The following is a 17,801-nucleotide window of genomic DNA, read 5'->3' as shown; positions in this document are numbered from 1 at the left end:
TGGGTAAGCGATGGCCTGTCTCATCCACCCTCAAACCATCCCCCTCATTTGCCCCACAAGATCTTTACCCTGCGACTTTTCGTGGGCATGCTAAATGTCATTTAATAGTTGACGGTTGCACTTGCTTTGCTTTTGCTGTTGATGTTGCTGTTGCAATAGTAATCATTGCAGTTTATTTTTTGTATCTAGCAAAATTTTATGTGTAGGTGGTTTTAAATTTATGTGGTCGTCGTTGTCGTTGTTGTCGTCGACACCGAAACAAGTCGCGAAAAATTCTTTTGAATTTGGTTCGTTTCTCTTTAATAAAAGTAAATTTTATTGCTTACACTAAAAATGCATTGCACTGCCTGTGCCATAGGCTAATGCTCTCGTGCTGTCTAATATACAAATGCAGATACATTTATACATATGCTGATGCAAATCGTTTGCTTATTGAAGACATCCTGTGACTTGCATCCGCTCTTTTCCATTTGTGGCGCCCAAAAAAAAAAAAAAAAAAAAATTTTAGCAAAAATTAAACAGCACGACAAGCAATCAAATAAAATTAAACAATAGTGTTTTATTGTTTGACGTCATTTGTATGGAATTTCTCTTCAAATGGGGCAAACTTAACGATAGCTTCTTGGAAATTAAATAAAATATTTTATCAAAATTTGGGTAAAATTTAAAATTATCAGAGAGGTTAGGACTTGGAACTCGTTCAAGCTTGAAACGTGATATAACTATAAAACAACTACATATCTAATTGTGATAACACTTTTTCTCAGATGTTTTATACTATTATAATATTTTTCATTCATTCCATATTCTTTAATATTTTTTTTTAATTGGTCAAAAGGGCTCATAAGCTGTTCATTCAGTATCTTAAAGCTTTCCACTGCCCAGCAGTTTATTTAGATGAACTTTGATCATTGTTTTAATTTGCCAGCGATCTCTTGGCTCGTTGACCCGACTCTAGGTGGAAAGAAAGTTTCTGTTTATTTTTGCAAATCATGAAAAATGGCGATAGAGGTAGCCAAAAAAGCCCGAAAAGGCCAAGAAGAAAAAGTAAAATAATACAGAGTACAGTCGCGGATGAGCTGAAATCAGACAGATATTCAGTTTGGCTTTAAGTAACTTAGTCATTTAGTCATTCAGTCAGCCAAGCGTCTCCCTAATTCAACTTGTCTTATTGGTGGTTGTTCAAATTCCACCTGCTCTTTTTTTCGACTGCGCCATTTTTGAATTTTTGTTTCTGGACGAATGCCTTTAATATGAGTTAACAAAAAATACAAAATAATAATATGAACCAAAAAAAAGATCATAGAAAATGAAAAAAATGAAATTTTTTTTTAAATTTATGCATATTGTTAGTTATGTATTTTTTATTTTGGGGGTTTTGTTTTTGGCTAATTAGCGTAGCGCCTGGGAAATGGAAATGGAAATGTGAGTTTCCCTTGAATACACGTATCGTCTTTACCACACATTAACCCACACTCACATACATATCTAGGTTATAGTCGTTTTTATTTTTTTTTTTTTTTTTTTTTTTTGCATAAATTAAATATTTTTCGGTTGGGTCATTTCCCGGTGGGTGGCTTTTGTGGCCCAGTTGACTGGGCATTTCGGAAGGTAAGCCGAGACCATTTCGGGAATCCCAAGAGTTTGTAAGGAAATGAGCATGGTAGCACATAATGTAAGCAAGTCTAGAAATATATATGTAGATAGAGGGTGTGGGTTCTCTTAGTTTATGGGTGAAATCTTTGGCAGAGTTCTGGACTTAATTCTAAAGATATGTAATGGTGGAGTAATAATTATTCTGGTGCCATTAATGGGAGATGTAGGAGATGTTAAATTTGGGAATATGAGAGGCCAAAAAACATAAAATATTACAGAATTACAATGATAAACTTCTCAACAAATTAAATAAAAAAAAAACATTTTTTAAGAAGCAGATTTTTTATGAATTTATACAATCAAAATTTGATAAATTATGAAAAAATTACAATAATTATGAAACGCACAAAAAATTATAAATAGCAATAAAAAAAAATATTATAAGGACTTTATATTAAAGCTTAGTTAATCTAAGCGGCATGAACTACTTAAAACATGTAGTGGACGCAAGAGATTCGAAAGTTAGTAAAGCGTAGACACCGCTCTTGGTACGTGTATAATATAGTATATATGTATATATTGTTTTAGAGGGCTTTTGGCGCTAGATTCCCACTATAAAAAAATTAGTTTTGCTCTTCGTTGTTATGCTCGCATTTAAGCTTATTACGAATATAATTTTGTTTTTGTTTTTCACGCCACCATTGTGGCTGCCCATTTGTTGGGTTCAATGACTAATTTATGAAACTTGGCCTGACTTGACGATAGTTTCAGAGTTTTTGAGACTGCTGGTGATCTTTTTTTGTGTTTTAATAGAACAGACCACCAGAAAGGAACCAAGGTGTTTCGCAGGCAAATGTTTTATGCTGCAGATCATAGATTTCCATTGAATTATGCTTACTATTTTTATTCTGATATGATACAGGTTTCCTTACAAGTTTCACCGACAGCATAATAAAATATTGAAGGATCTAAGGATTCCGGGAAGAGGATATTTGTGTTTACCTGTGAAATTTCGCGTTCATTTAGGGGCAATGTGTACTCAATAGGCTCTGTAATAGAGATTACCAAATTTGAGGTTAGCCGCCGACCTGCCAAACAAACAGGTTCTTATTTACATAAAATTCAAAAAACTAAAGTACCGACAAAGTGGAATTGCAGGATTGTTAGATTCCCCAGGATATCCGGGAATGGAGGGGACAAAATCGTATCGGTCAGCGATTTTACGCCTGTAATTGAGCCATAATGTCTTTGATATGGTTCCCAAAATAGTAGTCATTTGGCCTTTTGCTTGCTTTTTGTTTGCCGACGCAGCGTTGAGAGCAAATCAATTTTTATGTCGCACTCTGCAGTTAAAGCGAAGACACACACCTACACAAAAAAAAAAATGTTAATATCCAAAAAATTTAATTCTCTTTTTAAAAATAATACAAAAGGATAAAAACTTTAAGTAAAATTAAATTAACATCTTTGTGGATGTTTTTTTTTTTTAAATTTTAAATTTTATCAACTTGACTTATATATTACCAAAGTGATCGCATTTTTCCACGGTGCATGGATGTCATCGAAGAAAGATACAAAGAGATACGCGAGCCTCGCGTTACATTATATATGCATCAAAAATTGATGATGATGCATTTTTAACGATTCGAGGAGATTTTTATGTCCCCAAAAGAGCATTTGACAGAGAATCGAGTCGTCTGATGTATTGCTCCAATACCCATGTCCATCATTCCATCGGTCCATCACATTCGACATCTCCATCTCTTCATTTCTTTGGACTTGTTTGTCGCTTGTCTGCGCCTCAATTTGATTTTAATGGCCTTTTGATAAAACCCTCCCCACCTTACCTAAAACTCCTTAAAGATGTGAAAAACCTGGATATATGCGTACTTGCCCTTGGACTGAGTAGTACATGTCATCAACGATGGGCGGCACCACTTTGCAGCGCTCACACGATGCGCGTTAACCTGGACAGATTGTAATTATCTCTGTGGCCAAATTGAATTGAATTAAAACGAAGAGGTGAAGTGCACACGGAGAGCAATGGCAGAAACCATCAGGGCAGCCAATGGGTCTCAAGATAGGGGAAGTCGACTTAAAGTTGCTCCTTTCTTTCTTTTATGAAGAAACCTAATTTATTCAATTTATGAGTAATTAGTCCTTTTCAAACTTTTTTTCAAATTAATTAGTTTATTTTTTTAAACATTTATTTTAAAATTAAACTAAATGGAATATAATATTATCAAAAATATCAAACATTTAAAAAGTGGTTTTATATAATTTGTTATTTTTTTTTAATTTTAAGTTTTTATTTAATAGATTTCATTTTCTAAAACCAAGTTCAGTCGAATATAGGAAGTCATAACTATTCCGCTTACCCAGCACAATGTAGACGGGAATCGAGCGCAAATGAACAACGAACTTTTTGACCACAGTTGAGTGATTCTTGGGTGTCGTCGTCATCGTCTTTGGTCTTCTGGTCTTCATCTTCGTTGGTTGCCGGTTGCCACCAGTCGGTGACGCCGTCTTTCAAATGCACCTGTAGCGGTAATCGGTACTAGGTAATCAAGTACTCATAACTCACTATTCTGTGATATATATATATATATATACATATATCTTTATATGTAGTGTCTGAGACACCAAAAACCCACCATCGATGGAGTCCAGGTCCACCACTGTCACTGTCAAGCGTAATCATAATTTATTGTAATTATTTTGTATTATTTTTTAAAATTGTTTTAATGAGTCTTAGTCGTTGCCGTTGTCGTCTTCGCTTGCTTGTCGCTGGTTTTGCCTTTTTCTCTGTGTGATCGCTTTGTAGTTTTAGTTGATTCTCTTTAACAACAAATGACAGTCACCTCGATCTGGCCGTAATTACATTATAGATATTTTCATGTTGTGATTACCGTCGTCTCTCGAACAATTTTCAACTTCCAACTACCAGCGTCAACTGGATGAGTGCCTACACTCTTATGGCATTTTGTTAAACGAATAAAATTTCATAATCGGAAGTGTTTGGTAGTGTTTTTTTTTTTTGTGAAAATTTTCTTTGGGCTCCCATTATCCGGGCACTTTTAATGAGCCGCAATTATTGAAATTTCTCGAATGCAACGGCCCATGGGGAGATGGTGTGATGTCTCAGGAGAGAGAAGTTTTTTTTTTGTTTTGGTATTTGATGAGATTTTTCGATGTTGCTGGAATCGGTCAGAGATTTTGTTTTTTATTTTTTTTGGGAAAATAGCATTTGTCAAGGGGTTCATAAGTTGGTTGGTGAATGTTTGAGTATTGGAATTCATTTAGCCTATTGGGAATTTCGTTTTTTTTTAGATGCGATAAGTTGCGGATTGTAAATTAATGCTGATATACCCAATAAGAGAGTAGATAACATCTTATTTAAGAAAGTTGAGGTTTCAAAAGAGATTATAGTTTTAAGAATTTTATATATATTTATATATATATATATTCATTTTATGACATTACTCTAAAAATTTAAAGTGTGTTACCTCATGCTCATTGCTCAACCGTCGTAATTTTTATTGGGATACTGACGCTGCCGCTTCGCTGGCACCTGTTGATCAACTTATGCAAATATCAAATAGTTCCACACAGAACACAATACTGACAAAGTACACACCCAGTTTAAAAAAAAGAAAACAAAATAATTGGGGATGGAGGTGTGTAGAGGATCGTAGTAGGTAAACACTTTTGGGTCTCTGATACTGTTAAACCTTAAAATTCATTTGTGTTGGGACTTACCATATACGGGGGTGTTCAGTATTCGGTTTATTTGGTCTCCATGTTCATGTGATAAGATATAGAATAAACCGAAAACATTCTTATGGTTTCCTGGACACTTTTTTTTTATTTTTGTAGTATTTTTTTATTTGTAGATTTTCAGCTTCAGCTCAGGTTTCATCAGCTAACTAGAGCATGCTAAAGCCATGAGTCCAATTTTCCAAGAATAATTTGTGATTTCGGTTTTCTTTTTCTTGTAGGGAAGTTGTTATCCCGCTTTGCCCAAGAAAATAAAGCAAATGCTTTAATAATAATAGCACTTTACATTCATAATCATAGAAATTATTTCATTGTTTGTCCAGCGATAAGGAATTCCTTAGCTAAAAAATAAATGGAAGCTTATCCGAAAAAATGATGTTATGTTGTTTTATACATTCTGACATGTTTTTAGTACAGTTACATAAGTCAATAAGATTAACATCCGTCACAGCATCATCATCATAATCAAAACTAGAGGAAAGAGATATCTTAAAAAGTTCTCAAATTGTGATTGCATGTAAGGCGCGGTTGGGGAAGGAAAATTTAAAATATTTGTTGTTGATTAAGAAAGGGGTTTTTATTTTAATAGTTTAATGATTATAAAAAATTTCGATAGTGGCGTGGTGAGTAAGCTTTCTGAATTCCAAAAATTGAAATGCCGCATACGCAGTAAGCCAGTAAGAACTTCTTGCTGTTCATCATCTTCATCTTGATTGTCGCCATCGTCGTCGTGCCCAGCTCATTATTTTTATGACTCTTTGTACCGGGGCTGTGTTTTTTTCCCCGTGGCATTGCAAAGTGATCCAAATCTATTGACTGAACTCCCAGAGAGGAATGAACACAAATAAACACACACAAGCACCTGAGAACCAGAGAGGTAACAACCGAATGGATTGTTATAATTTTTTATGATACCATTTTTTTTCTTCTTTTTCTTATGCTGCTGCCGTATTTTCTGGTTAACTATTTATCCCACTAGCAAGAATAAAACAATGTGTGTGAGTGTATTTTTTTTTTATTGCCATTCATGCATAATGCCAAAAAGATAAATAACAAATAAATTTTCAACTATGATGTACTATTTCAATCTATCTCGTTCCTTCTCAGTCGGTGTGGTAATTATTAATAAATTCCTGCCTACCCTTTGCCCTTCTGGGGCCCTTCCCCTTATGACTCTCTAAAAATATTCGCGCTTCGCTTAACATCGAAGAAAACTTAAAATAAGAGCTGAAAGAAGAGTCTACAGGCCAACGAATCAGCGGGGATTGAAGAAGACTGGAAAACTGAATACTGGCAAGCTAAAGGTTGGTGACTGGGCTGTGCCTTTAGCCAAACAACAGAACAACCAAACCAGCCGACAACCAATTGTCTTTAAGCATATTTTCAGGTTGAACGCTCTCCACGTTTTTTGTTTATATTTTGCAACCATCTTTATTCTACAATTTTTAGAAATCCTAGTGCGATTAAGCGAAAAACGAAACAGTCCCCTAAAAAATATTATGTATCTCTCCCTCTTCGGTGATTATGTGTGTATTTCTTTTTAAGTTTACCTTATAAAATCACCAAAAGCTATTGAAAGTTATATTTAAAGATGAATGAAATCTGTTTTAACGTTCATACATTCTGAACGCTGTCAACGGCTGCTGTCAACTTACCAATAACCCATTCTTTCATCCATTCAAATTGAGAACCCTCGATTGGGTTTTTTCTTTTCCTTTTTTATTTTTTGCCGGCATCACCCTCGCAAAACTGCTTTGCATATTGACATCATCATTTTGCCAGAGACGACAAACTGTCAAACAAAACAATTGTTGTCAAATTTACTACAATGAGCGTACCGATGGTGCACGAAAAAATGGAGCTGTCAAGGTTTTTATGGCAGGCCAAGAAGCAATTTCAACATATCAATAAATTTTTGACAATTCCCGAAGACACAGCAAACGGAAAATATACAAAAAAGGAGAAAAAAAAAATGTAAAGTAACGTAACGAAACGAAACAAATGCTAGGGAACACCTTTTCAATAAATTTGCTACGACTGTCAGCGAAACAATGTCATTGTCACGACGCCCTCGCCGAGGTCCTTTGCCTTTTGGCCTCCACCTCTTCCAGGATTCCTCACCCTTTCATTTTCTTGTTGTTGTTGTTGTTGTTGTAAAGGAATATGTATTGGAATACGAATACGAAATCCACAGTCGCTAAGAAGCGACCTTTAAACGTGACACAGGACCCTAGGCACATTCAATTGAAGTGAATAGCGTAAAAGACTGGCAACGACGGCATTATTGTCGCTAAACAAACGATCAAATGGCAATTTAAAAGTTTTTATTTAACACTAAATCACCTACACCAATGTTACCCACACAAACCAAAAGCCTTCAACCAACCACCTGATATTCGCTTTCTTTTTCAATTTCGAACCCTTTTTTCGACGAAAACTGAACCCTTGCGCGATTTTCAATAACTTTTGTGCTGGGCGCACAAAAGGCGCAAAACTTTAGCGACTTAAATTATGGCCTTGTTGTTTCTCCTCAGTCTTCACTTGTATTATTTCCTTTTTCCCCAACACATATATATAAATATATATACATATTATTATTCAGTTTCGTTGTCAGTTTTGTTTTGAGCTCATTGACGGGCTAACTTTTTACTCCCCATGGAATTTGACCCTGTTGTCTCGTTGCATGCATGAAAAAAAAAACGTTTTATCAAAATTTAAATAAGGGTGGGGTTTGTTTTTTTTTGGGGAAATATGGTTTGAAGGATTCTATTGGCAAGACCTCGAGTGAAAGACATTTGACACGGGGTTAAGCGCTGAGTTTAAAAGTTTTTCATTGCTGACCTTGTCGCGAAAATTTGAATCCCTTTTCGGAACGATTTAATCGGCAAGAAGCCACCTGTATGGCAACATGTGTTGGTTGTCTTCACAAATTACTTTTTGTATCTTTAAGAAATTTATTCAATTTGTTTGAATTAAATGAAAAAAATGCTTTTATACATGGTATTTTAATAAAATTCCCGTGCATATTATATAGGCGATAGATTTAGATTCTTGAATCAAAATTGGAAGAATTCTATAAAGCATATTCAATATAGTAATAATGTCACTTAATTGACATTCTAACTTGAAAATTTATTTATCTCCAAAAAAAGAAGAACAGAATTGTTAGCTAATCCTCAGCATCCTTAGAAAAGTAAGTGCCAAACTGATCAAAATCAAGAATCTCTATTTCCAGGGCTGAATGGTTTGATTGGTTCGCTCTGATCTCTTGTTCATAAATGCAATAGTAAGATGACGTTTGGCTGGAGTTAGAACTTGCTTCGATTGCTCTGGCTGACTCATTAAGGCGATGCTGCCCAGGCTACTGCCCACCGGAACGGAACGGAATTTTCGACGTATTCGTGGACTGGAAACTGGACGATTTGGGGCCATACCTTTGTTACGATTATTTCTAGTCTTTGGTGGCGGGATTATGATCCGTTCATTAGTGGCGATGGTTTGGCGACAGCGTCCATTATTTTCCAAACGCTTGACCCGCGAGCTCGTGCGCTCCACAGAACGATTATCCTCCTCCGCTTTGTTCATCGGTTGCTCAGTTTGCTCCTTAGTCTTTCGAGGTGGTTGCCATCCGCCGCGGGATCGACGAAAAACTCCGGATCCATTGCTCAATGGTTCATCGATAGCCTCTTCTCGTTGCAAATCCCTCATCAGACGTTCCTGCATTCGACGATGGTGCATTTGGCGACTGGTTAAATTGGGACCACGTTTTATTTGCGGTATTGGTTGGATCATCGACAATCTTTGATTAAGTTTGCGATACTTTTCTTTCAGCAGTTTGTAAGGTGGTACCCCGGCAACAGCATTTGGTATTTGAGTTGCTCCGGCAGCCCCTTGAAATTGATATGGGGTATACCACGGAAAATTCACGTTTCGCATTTGGCGGCCAATGTGGGACGATAAATTGGTCTTTAGCTGTGTAGAGCTTTTCTTTTGCAACATCTTGGTGGTCTTCGCGATGTGCTCGTTCTTTTCGTCATTTTCCAACTTCTTCGGATCCGTTTTAGTTTTATCCAGCCTTTTTATTTTTTTTGTAATCTCCTTATTCCTAAGCTTGGCCACTTGAGATCCGCCAGATAGACGCTGTCGTTTAGAGCGTTTTACTAGCCAGGGTTTTTCGTAGCTCCTACGTGGCAAAGGCATCTTCTTTTTGAATGATCCTATCTTCGAACTCGTATTGATTTTTTGAACTGGTGGCTTGGGAGTTAAATTTTCAGTATCTCCAGCTTTAATGCGATGATAATAAGCGCGACCCCTGGCATTGATTCTCCTTTGAGATTTTCTGGTGCGAAGGGGTTTGTTTATTTTCCCAATAGATGACTTTTTTTGAATTAATCGAGCTGGTGAAATGGATCGCCTTATCGGAGGGGCTGAAGGTGACCCCGACATGGCACGAGAAGAGAACTGAGATGGACTTTGTGTCGGAATTTTCGGACAATTTTTCTGGACTTGTTGATTTACCTTTTCATCTTCGGGAGGCATTTTCTTTGGTTCTTTTAGGAATTTAATTCCCTTAGAACTCTCTATTCTTTGTTGATTTTTCACCACCTTTTGAAACTTCTGCTTGTTCTTTGACTTCAGATTCCTTTGCTGCTTAGTCCTAGATTCCGTTTTCTTCTGAAGTTGATCTTTTGATGGTTTCGGCGTTTGAATTTTCTCCGATGTAATCTTAGTCTGGGATTGCCGTATATGCTTTCGTGAGCGTTTAACTAACGCCGAAGGAACATGCAACAGGATCTCTTGTTGTTCACCAACGGGCGGCAAATGCGATTCATCGATAATGACACCATTTAAACTACGACGACCTGCATCCGCCAGCTGGAAAATGGTTTTGGAGGTCTTTTTCGGCCGAGGAGTTTTAGGCATTGAACGTACCGCAGGTTTATTTGATTTTTTAACGTTTAAAAACTTCTTCGCTGAGATTGGTAATTGAGGTGGTGACACTTTCATTTGCAGATTTACTTTCGAATTAGTTTTAATCTTAAAACGTTGTTTGCTTGCTAAACGTTTTTTCGCAGTTTGCGGTTCGTGGAGGAGGAGATCATCGAAAGCCTCTTTGGACTGGGCAATGAGTTCGTGGAAATTTAAGCGATCCGGCTTTGCAAAGTACATGTGACCCTTGTAGTCGGCTACCTCTCCGAGGGTGTGGTGCTCAGCGACTACCTGAGCCACAACTCGCTTCATACTGCTCCGGTTAAGCTTGAGATGATTGGCTACATTCCTGGCCAAGGCCTTCAATGCACCACCAGAACCACCCACCTGTGGTGAGCTCCAGATATTCTGCTGCATTCCTTCGGGCAATGTTAAGATATGGTGATGAATATGGTCTTCGAGTGATAATAACGATAACAATTAATTTAAACTTGGGCCGAAAGAGTTTTGGTTTTTTGTTCACTATGGCTTTATAAATGAATATGTTGGTTGTATGTGTGTGCTTTTTTATAATTTTGTTTTCGAATTTTATTTTTTATTTTTCTGTCTATCCGCTGTCTTTAGGTTTTGAAGTTTGTTTTGAAAATGAAAATCTTTGCGTTTACTGGATGTATAGCAAGGTTTACTAAAGGTATTTGAAAAATAAATATATCACATGATATTACCTAGTGTATGTGCTTGATAATTCTATGCCTGCTGAGTGTTTCTTTTAGTATGTATATTTTTTTTTTTTTTTGTAATAATCATTAGAATTGACCCTTGGCAGCTGAGGCCGCTGAGCAGGTGACCTACCAGTAGCCACGTGCTAAAACTAAAACTATCCCCTATCAATAGTTTCGAAATGGGCAATCAAGCGTCCAAAGGGAAAACATAAAACTCAATGGGGAAGAGATGTAGCTGTGTAGAAGGAAGAAAACCATCGAACCCAACCGCAAGACGACACAGGGGAGAAAGGAAAATTATAAATGATTTCATTAAGACGAGCTGAGAACCTAAAGAACACGAGGGTCGTCGTAGGTCAGGAATGAAGGTTGATGCACCTGCAATTTTTAGTGCACCTTGGGCAGGTGACTAGCCCTCATTGCTTTTATTTTAGTTTAGGGGTGGGAAAAATGATTTACGCAATGAGCGAGCCACACAGTTCTGATGATGATGATGATCTGCTTCAGTAACGTCGAGGGGAGAAGAAAACCCAAAACTGAACCGCCGAACCCTTTGCAAAGTTCGATATGGAAGTCCCCTCTTTTGGGTTTCCGTCTCTGGATGTTATTTTTTTTCTCTCGTTTGGGCCACTTAACCGTAATTAGGGCTTTTCAATATTATTAATGATGATGCGCGCTGGTCTGGGCCTGGGCCAGAAAAATGTGGGAAATGCATTGCGAATTGATGACGACAACGACCACCGCAGTCAGCAAAGTAGCGGACAATGAATACAAAAATTGTAAACACGCAAACCCAAAGCTCAACAATTTTCGAAAAGCAATTTTGGTGCCGCTCTTTGCCTCGCTCTATTTGACTTTTGTTGTTTTGTTTGTTTGTTTGCTTGCTTGTTTGGTGGTGCTCGATGCCTGGTGGTTGATGTTGGAACTTTGCGGTTGGGTCAGCCATCCATGCGTTTTTAGCGTTATCAGTGCAAAATAATCTTTCAATCAGCCCTATAACATCGTATATATTTATATATATATCCAGAGTTCCCAGTTCTTGGTTCTCAGTGCTCTGTCCTGTATTTTCTCTGCATTCTGGTCGTATGCAAACGGACAGCGAAGCGTGACGCCAATTGTTGCAGTTTCAGTTGCATTTCCATGGGCGCCGGGAGTAGTGGAAAAAATGGGGGGATCCAGCACTTCAAGGGCCGGCAATTACAGTGAACCCAGGAAATTATCGAATGGACAACTTAGACGAGCGGAAGAGCAGAGGCAGACAGACACACACACACTTGTTGCTGGACTGTTTTATAGTTAGAGTTCTTGAGAAAGTTGAAAAAAATGTATTTATGTGGATAATTCTGACTCAGGGAATCAAAAATTTTATCTTCAGCTTTTACCTTAACCATATTAGCTCTTTGAGTACTAAGACTTCTAAAAATCAAAAATTCCAAATAATTTTTTGATTCAAATTTTTAGAGAATTTATAAACATTTATTTAAAATCGGATTATACAAAATTGATGTTGATCAATTACAGTTTTGTGTAAGTCTTGTAAGATTAAAAAACACAAAACATTGAAATACAGATTTTTAAAGAATTAAACCAATAACAAAAATCCATATTTAAATTGCATAGGAAGGAACTGTATTATAAAGTTTTCAAACATTGAAAATATAACAGTTTTGTCTGTCCTTAAATTTTACCTACAAAGGATTTGTGGTCTTAATTTTTGTATATTCCCTTGCAAATTCTCCTCCCCTTTCTCTTGAGCCCACCTTTCGTAGCTTGAGCCTCTTTGCGCCTTGTTTGTGATACCGATAGCGGACCAAAGAGAAAAGAAAAAAGAAGAGGAAGCGACTTGCGTCCGGGAATCATTTAAGCATTGCGGTGTGAAATTTCACACCAATTGTAATAAACATTCAACATTTCTGGCGGTCCAACAATAAAACGAATAAAACTCCAAGTCGAGCGGAGAGAAAGGCCAGAAAAGCGGCAACCCTTGCATTGGAACCAAATCAATCAAACAGACGGCCTGCGCATGCGCGCACTCCGGATGTGGATGTGTTGGTAGCCCAGCAGCTACCGCTACAAAAAATGCGAGGGGGAAGGCAGGAGATCAGTGTAGTATAGCCGGCGTTAATGGTGTCACTAAGTACGCCACAACTGACGGCCTTTGAAGCCGCGCTGTAATCATCGAATGGAACCAATAAAAGTCGTTTTACCATTGTCTTTATTTGCGCGGGTCTCTGGGCGGCCTGCACTCGTGCGCACTGGAAAAGATTTTAAAGAAATCGAAAAAGTTATATTAAATTATAGAAGTCTTAAATATATATTTTAATAATTGTGCCAAAGTATTTAAGTTCCCAATGCCTATAAAAAAACTACATATTTTAATAAAAAGTTGTATTAATTTTTACATTTTTTCAATTAAAAACACATTTTTCTGAGTGCACCGCTGCGCAAACTCACACTTGTATTTTCATTTCCCATTTCATTCAATTTGCATTTGTGGCCAGCTCATGGTTCAATGGTCTTGCGGGTGCTGCTGGTGGGTGAGGGGAATAAGAGAAGCGTTACATGGAGGGGTAATTTCAGAAAGCGACTTTTAGAAGGGGTGTACGAGAAAAAGAGTGAACCGAAGAGCCGCCGAAACAATTCAATTGTCTGGCTGGTTGGGCATACGGTGTTGGCTTTCTTGTTCCATTCGCCAGTTCGTCAGTTGCGGTACATTGCATATCACACATCCCACATTAGCGCTGCCAATGACAATGAATGACGATTGCAGTTTCGATGACGATGACGAACTTTTGTAAAATGAATGAATGAGCGACTCCTGTTGTACTAATTCTGCCCTGAATAATGAATAGATCTGCATTCAAATTTAGATCAGAAGACACAATTGCTATTTTTTCATGTAAATAATTACTGATGCAAACCTAGTATTATTTATTATTTTATAATAATAAATACAGTTGGAAATTTGAAATAAGTTTTTAGTTAAACGTACATTATAAGTGCTGTCTCTTGCACTCATCTCACAAATTACATTACGCATTAATCAACATTTCTGACTAACCCAGAACGAACTGAAAAAAGTAAAACTCCCACTATCCGTAAGAGACCCTCTGTATAAAGTTCCGTTTGTGTTCTTCTAATATGCGGGCTCGATCGGAACGGCGAAAAGAAGCTATTCCAGCCACAGACCCAATGTTAATTGTACTCGTGGAAGGAGACCAACTCTATATACATCTAAAAATTTTTTTCCAATGAAACATTTTTATGTTAATTCGAAAAATTGTTTTACAACCAATTAACTTAGCCAATGCACCAAAAAGATCAACGGACAAGATCGTACTGTGCAGCCGGTTGAGGGTAAATAATATGTATATACAGGGAGGTGGAGTTCTCCATGGGTTTCCACTAGGGGGAATCAAGCGAGAGGGTGAGGTGAGTGTCGATCGCATGCCGCTCGGAATTCCATTATGTGACTTGCCAAGTTGATGGCCCGTACCAAAGTACCAAAGACTTCTTGGCCAGAGGGCAAGCAGGTGCATCATATATACAATAATACATAAAACTACAGAATTACTAAGACAGCAAAACGCAGGAACCCCGATCAAACTAGATGGTGGTGATAGATCTAGTAAGGTGTGTCAGTGGTGGTGGTTTTCTTCCTTTTTAGCGGGATGAATGTCCTGTTGCTGCGGGTCAGTGCCGATCTCTAAATCAATCAAGCGCGACCAAAAAAATAAAAACAACCAACAAAAAAGGAAACTTCAAACTGATTCGACTAAAAAACACCCTTCAAAAATATTTAGCAAATTGTGAATGATCGAAAATTTAAGAGTATCTTAAAACTCTATATTTTGGTAGAAAACTAGAATTCAGACTTTTAAGTAGCAACGGGTCTGTAATTTCTTTTATCATTTTTATGTTTTGGAGTTTCTTTATAGTTCGGTTTTTAAGGCTTTATAAACTTTCTAAAATATAATACATTTTAAAATTTCATAAATATATAGACTAGTTCCTAGAGCTAGAATATTAAATAATATTTAATTCTAAAAACGGTTTTGTAAGATCACCACAAAAACAATATACCCTTGAACGTGTAGACAGAGGAAAATAAAAAAAAACTAGAGACAGTAAAACCATTTCAATTAAAATGCCACTTGGGGTCGTGTGCTGACTGTTTTTCTTCCACTCCTTCCCATGAGTTGCTGAGCTACAGGTGCGAACGGACACCGGGTAACCGGACCTGCGGTCGTGTCATGTAATTAGGAACTTCCTTGGCATTACCTATCGATCGGGGGATCACTTGATCGATCGAACGATGCCATTCAAATGTGGGTCGGATCGTATCGGATCGGCGCAATAAAGTCATTCGGCAGCTGCTTCTGTATTTCATATTTTAGGTTGGGTTTTTATTTCTATATTTTGTGGGCCAGTCATGACCCGGCTAAGTGGACTCATGATCTGCAAAAAAGATAGAAACTTTCCCAGGCCGCCTATAAGGTCCAGCCAGGCGGAGATCTTAATTATGGCCGACTGCCTGGTTATCTAGCTTTGTCAATCAGCTGTTCAGATGCATCCAGCAACTCTTGTCCTTCGGCCAAGATCTATCCACATTCATCTGGCCGCATTTAGATGTATTTCTTGGCCAATCCCTGCTAGTTTCCGCTAATCTTGGTTAACGAATCGAAGTCACGTGACTAAAACCCATCCACGCAGTCTTTCTCTCTTTCTTCTATGAATATACACGGAAAATAAAAAGAGGAACAGGAAATTAAATAAAAGTAACCAACCAAAAGATATCGAACCGAAAATATTTAAAAACTTGTAAATTTATAAAAAATAAACACTTAGTTTTTTTTTTAAGTGTTTTGGTTATGTTTTTTTGTATTAAACAATTTTTAAATCCAAGTGTGCGTCCCAGGTATAAACCTAATATAGGTGAAATATTACGTAGAAGTATGACTTCTTATATATTTTATATATACTTAGAGAACTTCGGTTCCAACTGCCGCTGATCGCTAGCTGGCGATTAACCGCCCAGTTCCAAGTCTCAGGCCTCCGGATTCGGGTTTTTAGCCTCTGTTTCCAGCCTCTATCTCTATCTTTCGGTGGCAGCAGAAATCGGAGCTCGTTAAAAACGCTCAACTTGAACCAATCAAAAGACGCGCCGTCGACGACGATGCCGCCATCGTTGTGGGCCATAAAAAACAAATAAAGAACATCAGTAACAGGGACAAAAGCAAAATTATTATTAAAAAAAAAAAAATAGTGCGATAAGGACGGGTAGGTTACAGATCGCTATCACATATATATATATATATATATATATATATATATAAGGTTATAATATATATATGGATGGTTAGAAATAGAATTTCAAGACGTATATAAAAATGGGTAACGCATTACAAAATGGGTGAGAAAATGCTCGAGCTTTTGTTTTGTTAATGCAAATTTGTGTATCGAAAGTTCATTGTACGAAAGAATAGCGACATAGAGTTAAAGTCGAGTAGCCATTAAAATATGATCTATGGGCCATTGTTCTAGAAATTCAGAGGTTCGAAAGTCGGCTTAGTCCGATTTCTAGAGCTAAAAAGAAATGCGGGAATTTGTAATACGACAGGAAATGGCTTTAAGATGGTAACACATGAAATTTATGTTTATGGATGTGATTCTTATAATATTAAAATGAAAAAAATACATTGCCAGTATGAAAATATAAATAAGTACAATCAGTTGGAGTTTTAAGATTTTACGACGAGTTGTAGGCAATGTTTAATTTGGTAACCATTTTTAAATTCTCTTTTGACTTGAAAAAATAGTATATAGCATTTTTTGTACTAGTGTAAATTTGGATTCCTATAAAGAAAAAAATGCTTCTCGCTTGCACTATTAAGAAAATTTCATTTCATAATTAAAAGTAACTAATAGGTTCATTTAGGAATGCAATTCCAAAGAGATCGCCTGCTAGTTTCCATTGAAGATACGACCATGTACATAATCCCCGCCATCGGATTTCATATCAACTAAATTCAGTTGGAGCCTAAGCTTTCCTTAAGTCGTAACTCTCAAGGTTCCGGCAGCGTTTCTACAATTGCCTGCCAACATTATATTATGGTAGTGGCAATGGCCACCGATGTGTTGTGTGTGTGTGTGTGGAAAAACCTCTTTCCCAGCGTTCTTCCCACAGTTTTACCACTGAATACGAATCCGCGGGCTGCAGTCTTGATTTTCAATCCATCAGCATGACTCGTCCGCTTTCCGGAGCTGCGAGACGATGCCGTGGCTTTAGTTTTCAGTGTTTTTCAGCTTTCAGTAACTAAGTTATATGTGGCTTGAGTCTCTGGACTCGTTGGACTATTTTTGCGCCCTATGCGGGGACCATTAAATCAAACCACTCAACCACATCAACACCCGGGCGTGCAGCTTATTAAGTTGAATCATAAGGGAATCTATATAGCTATAGCTGCAGCTGGAGCTATTAATACACTGTCAAAATGGGTCTAGGTTTTGAAGAAAGAGTCTTTTTTAGCTTGAATCATTTTGGGTAGATTTAAATATTTATTTTTATATCAAAACAATGCGAAATCAAATCAATTTGCATTCTTACCTGGAAAAAACATATATTTCAAAATTTTTCACATACATTTGAAAATTTTATGGGCTTACTTCATAATTCAATTGCCTGGCGGTCTGCCTTCAAACTTGGAAAAGCCTATATTAACCATATTTCAGAATTATCGAAAAACATGTTTTATTTAATGAGTAGATTAACAATAT

At 37.1% G+C, this 17,801-nt stretch overlaps 1 protein-coding gene across 1 annotated transcript; it reads right to left on the bottom strand.

Annotated features, from left to right (window-relative positions):
* Positions 1 to 8,462: 8,462 nt before the first annotated feature.
* Positions 8,463 to 12,093, bottom strand: LOC108104978. Its single transcript, XM_017211351.2, has one exon. The coding sequence runs from the start codon at positions 10,717 to 10,719 to the stop codon at positions 8,599 to 8,601; it is 2,121 nt and encodes a 706-aa protein (XP_017066840.1). The 5' UTR covers positions 10,720 to 12,093; the 3' UTR covers positions 8,463 to 8,598.
* Between the last annotated feature and the right edge of the window lie 5,708 nt (positions 12,094 to 17,801).

The sequence above is a fragment of the Drosophila eugracilis genome, unplaced genomic scaffold (genome assembly GCF_018153835.1).
Source record: "Drosophila eugracilis isolate 14026-0451.02 unplaced genomic scaffold, ASM1815383v1 contig_2147, whole genome shotgun sequence".
In the NCBI taxonomy this organism is placed as follows: Eukaryota; Metazoa; Arthropoda; class Insecta; order Diptera; family Drosophilidae; genus Drosophila; species Drosophila eugracilis.
The sequence above is the reverse complement of the archived record's forward strand: the minus strand, read 5'-3'. Positions and strand labels throughout refer to the sequence as shown.